Source organism: Austrofundulus limnaeus, unplaced genomic scaffold, assembly GCF_001266775.1.
Source record: "Austrofundulus limnaeus strain Quisiro unplaced genomic scaffold, Austrofundulus_limnaeus-1.0 Scaffold2, whole genome shotgun sequence".
Lineage (NCBI taxonomy): Eukaryota > Metazoa > Chordata > Actinopteri > Cyprinodontiformes > Rivulidae > Austrofundulus > Austrofundulus limnaeus.
The window spans coordinates 6,625,288-6,633,050 of record NW_013952404.1 but is presented as its reverse complement, the minus strand read 5'-3'; the positions used below and the strand labels follow the sequence as shown (position 1 = coordinate 6,633,050).

At 41.8% G+C, this 7,763-nt stretch overlaps 1 protein-coding gene across 7 annotated transcripts in view; it reads right to left on the bottom strand.

Annotated features, from left to right (window-relative positions):
• Nucleotides 1–7,763, bottom strand: part of kif26ab (kinesin family member 26Ab) — an 85,220-nt gene that overhangs the window by 12,981 nt on the left and 64,476 nt on the right. For 6 of the 7 annotated variants that reach the window (XM_014013348.1, XM_014013341.1, XM_014013365.1 and 3 more), the window contains 2 exons: nt 3,970–4,153; nt 399–611 (listed from right to left, as the gene is read on the bottom strand). In XM_014013348.1, coding sequence (XP_013868802.1) covers nt 399–611; nt 3,970–4,153 — 397 coding nt within the window. Of the gene's footprint in view, nt 1–398; nt 612–3,969; nt 4,154–7,603; nt 7,757–7,763 lie in introns of those variants that run through there. The other variant, XM_014013392.1, reaches the window with a different exon arrangement.

The window sequence follows — 7,763 nt, the reverse complement described above, 5'->3', positions numbered from 1 at the left end:
GAGAGAGAGAGAGAGAGAGAGAGAGAGAGAGAGAGAGAGAGAGAGAGAGAGAGAGACTTTAAGGACATTCATGAACAGATTTCAATGTTTAACTCAAAAATTGTTGTATTTTTCAGAAATCTGTAAAGAGAACAAAGCTGGTCTGCGTCACTGTGTGTTGTGTGGATCGATTTAGCTGTTCCATAGATGTTAGATATAAGTAGACTGAATTCAAATCATTTCTCAGACAGCCTAAAAGTCCCAGCTGTTAGACCCACGTTGGTAAGAATGCACCCCTAACCCAAGACAAGCATTTTTCTCTAATCCCCTGGTCACACCCTGTGAACATAAAGATGTCCTTTTGTCCTTCACTAGCTGAATTTCTGACCAGAAATCAAAACAAATACCATGGTTCTTACTTGTGAGGCGTCCTGGGTAAAAACTGCATCGAAGGCAAATATCTTTGGGACAGCCACGGTGGCAGACCGCCTGTGCCCTGAGCTGGAGTGGGGGCTGGACGCAGAGTCGTAGAGGGTAAGCTGCTTTTTCCTGCTGTCAACTTTTAATAAGGACTGAAACTCAGAGGAGTCTGCAGCCTCTAGAGATGGACAGATCCGCATCATCACTTTTACCTTGTAAAATAAAAAGGAGGGGGGTCAAAGAAGGTGGATTAGAGAAATGGAAAACATAAGAAACGGTCAGGACGACTCAGCAGAGGGTTTTCTCTGGTTCAGCATGAAAAAAATAAATAAAATAGAGTGAGCCTAAAATTTTTCTTCCAGGAAAAGAAAAACAAACGTTTGACAGTCTGAGCATAAGTTATACACACAGAGTCCTTCAGCATTATACAGTGACATCACGTCCACTTCTAGAGCGGATGTACATCCAAGGTTACCATGGAAACACTCAGTCTCACATGGACTGGCAAATTCAGTAGGTCAACACGTTGCTTAATGGTGTTAGTAAAAGGCAGCAAGGTGCGTATTGAAAATCATAGCTGAGAATAGTAAAAATTGAAGTGTGTGACGCGTCCTGCTGAGGGATTATCTGACTCAAGGCCATTTTCTTGCACCGCGAGCAGCTCAGCAGCATGGGACAGTGGGACCATATGTCCCCCACCCCTCGATRTTACTCCATCTCCTAAATGTCCTCCTTTTTCTTGTCATGACTGCATGACAAACCCTCAAGACTGGGAAGCTTAAAACATGCCTATTTGCATTCTGGGGCTTGACATGTATCATGGCTGGATATAGTCTTAATATGTTCCACAGGTTCATCAAGCTAACACGGAAAACTACAAAATGGGAAACATCTTTACTTATCCAAGTTTTGACTGAGTCAAATAAAACTTATGACAGCTATGTTTACATGGACATACAAGTAACCGGAATAAATGGCCAAATAAAATAAAAATACATCATGTAAAYGCCCCAAACRGATTWTTCTGATCGAATTCARCTCGATSAAAGTGAATTTGTAAWCAGAYTGAGAGGGGTGGCTTATGCTGACTAATAATCCAAATGATGTCAATGTGCATGTACTCATTGTTCTGATCATTATCATRCATGTCAACTTGTAYGGATTGTCCRTAAKTTATAAGGATTTTACRTCATTTTGCAGGTATACGGACGTGTAGAGCAATCTCACGGATTTTTTCAAGTCTTACGGATTTTTTCAAAACCTCATTTTCAAATTTATCTAACATGTCAGAGCCTRTAGGATGATTTRAAAAACAATAAATAACATCACATAACCATCTTCCAACCTGTTCTGCCGCTAGAAATACGTTTTGAACTTTTTTCCRCTCTCCTCTCCCCCTCCTKCTTCRCAGTGGGTGCTGTCATGTACGCAGCCGACGGATAATTTGTGTTTGATAGATTATTTCTTTGTTTTAACGATGCTTTTTGGTAATGAATCTTAAATCTGGCATCTGATTGGCAGCACCACAAGCTCCAAACAAGTGTCACTAGCAAAAGCGACATAAGCTGTTTGACAGAAGATTTAACTAATTTTTCATGTGTACAGGCCTCAAACTCAGCTCATCTACTCATCCCACAAATGCATGTTCCTTATAAATCTTGCACCATTTAAAAGGGAAATTAACAGGCTTTCCAATGGTATATTTGTTGCCAAGAAGCATTGTTACAACAAAGAAATAATCTACCAAAAACTAATTTTCTTGCTTTTTGTGCTTAGTTTATATAATGTAAATTTCCTTCCTCAGTCTTGCTGCAGAGAGGCACTTTGTGGTTTCAGCATGTCAGGTTATACAACACTCAGTTTCCAATACCGTTCTTTTGCAGTTCTGATGGTCATGTATGGCTTTCCCTTCTGATGGTCAGATATTTCCCAYTTGTACTTCTCTAAAGGCAGTGTGAGAACATATGTGACTGACAGGCGACAGAAACAGCTCTCAGGATATCTTTAGCAGTCCTTTTGAATTCCTGTCATCTCCTGGAGTGTTTAGTGTTACGCCTAGCATTACATTACCTGAACAGTTTCTGCACGCTGAAGTTTGTGTGACAGGCAACTCAATCCTGAGCCTATGAAAACTGCCTGGAAAAGTACCTTTGCCGCCTCTTAGGCACTGAAATAAAGCCATTATGATGCTGCTAACTCTTTTCTCTTTTGACAGAAGACTATTTTGCTCAGCCTGAGGACTCTCCACACCTACACAAAAGGTCCATTCTCTCACTGACATGTGAATAAATATTCCTACAAATCTAGGCTACAAGACTGTAGGACAATGTAACAAAACCCTTTCCTTTCATTGAGTGGATTTATCCCAACACCCACAAGCCAAGACTGAACTCTTTGTAGTCTTTAAGTGACTGTTTTGTGATTAATAAATGCATATGTTGACTAAATTACATTTGACTTGACATTTAAATGGCTTGTTTGTCTCCCAGACATAAACGTTAATGTCTCAGCTTTATTTATGTTGGCAGAGATCAGAGTTTTTTTTTTCATGCACACTTTACTGTCCCTCGATCCCTCTCGAATTCCATTAGTGTGGCTTGGCATTACTCCATGCACTCAACTGCCTTAACCTGCAAAAACCATTTCCAGGTGAAATGTAGGGAAGTGGAAGTGACCTGAATAAGCCGGATGGAAACAAGACTCGGGTCTCAGGTTGGACTGATAAAAAACARATGTAGCTAAAACTCTGGGGTTAACGAAAGTGCTATTTTAGTCGTGTTTGCATCTTGTCTCAGGCAGGGACAAAGAAGAGACACCACACTGAACTGTTTGCTCACCAGTAAAAGAAACAGTAAATCTGAGCTGATACCCTTGGAACATCATAAAACATATATATATATAAAAAACTGTAGAGCCTCTTTAGCAGCACAGATGTATCTTGTATGAGGTTGCAGACAATTGTTAATAACATCAGGTTGTTTATGAAGTCCACATGTCAAAAGGAGATTTACAATGTATGGCAAAACTTCAACCGTCTGAATACCTGGCAACAGAAACGAGCATTTCCTATCCAGGTGGGATCTAATCTTGTTCGGGGACTTCTGCTTTATAAATACAGGACGTCGGCTCAGACAAACAATACCCAATAAACCACAAAGGAAGAGCGATGTGTTTATACAGCTTTGCTCAATGACTCTCCAATAGCTGGCAGCCTGACTTTCATCACAGCGCGCCGCATCAAGAGTGGATTCAGAAAACCCACTGTTCACATGACCACAGATTTGTGAATTACAGCTTTTACTCGCTTTCAGTGTTGAGAGAGGAATGCTCGTCTCCCAAACGGAGTGAATTCATGACATTCCAACAAGCTTATCTGGCTAAATCTGCATGGACTGGACCAGACGGCATGTTGCCTGTGGACCAGTCTGTCGCCACTTGGCATTTCACCCTTCCAAACAAACAGGGGTCTTTGTGATGGAGGGAGAGAAATATAGTCTGCGTATATCAAGCATGCACCCTGCATACAAGCTGTGTTTCTGTGTGCAGACTTTAACTCGAGTCAGCTCTCACCTTTCCCATCCCTGGGTTCTCTTTCACTTTGGACACGGCTCGGAGCAGGCATGGTGGAGCGGGAGGTGGTGAGACCTGCAGGATACCGCTGAAATTGGTTGGGTAGATGGAGGGTTCCTGTGGGTGGAGCGGTGAGGGCTGGTGTTTCTTCCGCTTTGAGGAGAGGTTCAGCTTTTGAGCTGCCCTGAAAGAAGTTAAGAAAAAGATAAATAAACTTCAGTGGTGGGGATATACTTTGAGAGCCACCATGGGAAGCTCTAACATATGGAAATCATAGGTACCATGCCAGGAGCTTACTTTAACTCCAAAACTTAAAGGTGAATCATTGGTTTTCGCTTGCCAAAGTAAAGAAAGTCCCTGAAAGACTAACTCTACACCACCCTTTCATTCATTTTCCACTATAAGAATACTTCACACTCTTGCAACAAGAAGAATCAGGCTGCAGCTTCCAAATTTGGCTATAAAAGGTGGTTAAAGCTATAACACCATRAAACAAATGCTTACCAGTTACTGGTCTTAGGCTACAAATAACTATAGAATGTCCAGACTGACAGAGTAAACAATTTTGCTTATCTTGATAAAACACTGATATGCACACACCAGGTGAGGACTGTTTAAACACTGTCACATGGGACGCACATGGCATCTTTTAGTTATGATGGAGCACATATTGTCTGATGGGAGGTTTGATCACACTATAAACTGGAAATCACTATTAGATAGAATGATACAGGTACAACTTAAGCAATAAGCACAAGGTATAGCTGCTGTGTTGGCACAAACCAGAATGTCCAGCTTTAATAGAATCCTACAATTTGACAGTCCTCTAATTAAAATCTACATATCTTCTTAGCTCAGGCCTCTGTTTTTTAGAGTCAGCACTAAACAGTTGGAACAGTGATCACAAAGGTAATTGAGTCAAGGAACTACACTTCTTTCCGTCCTAAAATTTGAAATATAACACAGATATTTTTGTCTGGTTCTGCAGAGAATCTGGCCAGACATTGGTGTTTACAGGTGTGGTATTGCCCTGATCAGCTAATGTACATCAACCCCACAATTCAAGGTCGGTGGGAAAAGTAAAATCCCCAAATGTACTCTTATAGTTTTCACTCCAGCAGTGAGATTTTCAGAGAAATCCAGGGAGGACATAAGCCATATTTCCATCCAACTATAATGCACATTTTGAGCCAACTTAAAATGTTGCAAAAAAAGAAATACAAATTAGGTGTGTTTCCCTCTAGCCTAGCCCTTGCTTCCTATGCAATTGCGCTCAATTCTAGTTTCCCTTCACTGCTCCGTCTGGGATTTCTCCCATAGACAAGGATTTCACTGGCAGATTTTTAGCCAAACCAATCAGAGAACAGAACGTCGATTTTCTGCGCAGTGTCTGCTTGTAGTTTATTTTACCTGGGCCAATCAGCAAACAGAAGGMGGRGYTTTGAACGAYATCRATTTTCTGYGCAGTGTCTGCTTGTAGTTTATTTTACCTGGGCCAATCAGCAAACAGAAGGCGGAGTTTTGAACGACTTCGATTTTCTGCACAGTGTCTGCTAGTTATTTTAGCATACAGAAGTGGAGGAAGTGAATGAAGCCAGTCCGTGTTGATGAGGCTGAGGATAATTAAATTAAATTTGTCTGACAAAGCAGCAGCTCTCATTTACAGCCGTCTCATTCGGCTCGGTACTTCTCTCCTCTCAGTAGAGTTGTTTACAGTGCATGCAATTTCCGGTTAGCTTCTTAGCTTAGCCTCCTTCACAGCGACAACACACACACACTTTAGCAGAGGCCACGCCTCTAGCAAGAATCACTTCTCTATAGCCAAGAGTCCAGACCCTCGTACGAAGCAAAGTGAAGGACAAMGTTCTGGTTTTTACCAGGCTAGTTTCCATCTACTGGTGTGGATCAAATCAAMCAGGCTACGCAAAACATACTTTCGTCAGCAATGACGTTATGCGTGGCTGTGATAAGCAGGAAGTAAAGATTACAAACTAGCTGGGAACACACATCTCAGGACAATGGAGAGAAGTTTTCAGCAATGTGTTTTGATATCAGGCAAGTTGTAATTGTTCTGTCACATCAACTAGTATTGGTGATGTTAAATGTTGTTTGGAGACATAGAGAAAGAAATGCAATTCTTGTGAGAATATTCGGGAAGATGTTGACAGTGGAAACTGTATCAATCATGTGAGGTAAATGTTCTCTACGTCGGAACTTATTCGGCAAATATGTTTCCATTACCCCTTTTACGCATTAATTCTTTTTCAGAAGAATCCAAAGGAAAAACAAAACACCTCAAGCCAGCGTAAAAACGTTTTTTTGTGAAGCTGAGGAAGTTTTTTTGAATTTTCCCATTTCCATTAATAATTTCTAATGCAATACTTAAATATGTTTATAAAAACATTGATGGAAACATGGCTAATGAGTAGCTGTCAACATGAGGAAATAAGTAGCTCTTTGAATTAAAAAAAATGAAGTCAAAGACTGGTATACAGAGTAAAAAGGAGAATAAAAGAGCATCTTAAAAAGGAGAAAAGGGCGAGTAAAATGAAACAGGTCCTCATCGAGGTGAGCTTTCTCAAACCAAACCTTAGCTCATTAGTCTCACTCTGAACTCGTATCCGCAGGACTGGGTGGGCTGCTGCCAGAAACCCAACCACACTCCCCTGCTTCTCTCCCTGGAGTCCTTCACAGTCTAAACCCCCCCACCCCCCACATCTCCAGTCCTCCCCTCTTCACTGTGCACCCCCTACAGCGACAGCCTAAGAGAGTACAATCATGGAACACACTGCTGGCTGATGGAATAATTATTGCATCCAAGAAGGCTACAGGAGAAGGCTCTCCCCAGGGAGCTGCCTATGTGTGAGATAGCATGTGAGACAGATCGTGTGACTGGAGAAAAAAAAAGAGAGATGCAATAGATGGATGTGAGACAGGTTACGAGAAAGGAGACGACACGCTGGGGTCCACGTGGTTGTGTGTGTCAGCGTGCACGTGTGATCGCACAGCTCACTCATACCTGCAGCACGTTCATTCAAGACAAACCCCGCCTCATTCTGTCTTTTCCTTTCCAGCAAAGACACGAATCAAGTGTCTCGAGTTACCCCGAGACACTGCACAAGATGAAGAGGCACTAAATTGATTTGTAACTGTCTTTGACCACCGAGGAGTGCTTCCATTCTAAAGCTGAGCTTGTAACCTTGAAGTTTTAATTCATGCTGCAAAAAAATGTTTCGGTGCACAGGTGTGTGCTCTTGAATGAGAAGTGATAAAGGAAGAATGGACGGATTGGTTTATTTTCACAAAAAAAAATTAATTGCTTGCCTCGTTCCCCTCCCTGCCCCTCCCTTYCCCTTTTCTATCTTTTCCTCTCCGTGCCTCGCCAAAGTATGATCGGGGGAAAAAGGCGGTGAGAGGAGACTCAAATTTCTTTTCACCCACAACAGCTTGTCCACCTGTTCACTTTCAATCTCCATGCAAATGAAGCCATTTCCCAACACAACTTGCTTTGATTGCTTCAAARCAAAATCTGCGAGTTTATGCAAAATATGTACAGATTGCACGTGCTCTCTGAAGCATATGTTTGCTTTTACGTGCACCAACAAGACCATGCTGCCTACAATGATGTACTTACAGCTCTTTCCAATCCATCATCTAGTTTATGCTCATAGTCGACAAACAGATGAATGAGACAGTTCAACTTTGCATTCCATTTCGGAGTTTTCACTGTTCTCCATTATTTGCACATTTGATACGCCGGGAACAGAGCGATGGTGGAGAGGGTGGGGGTGGGG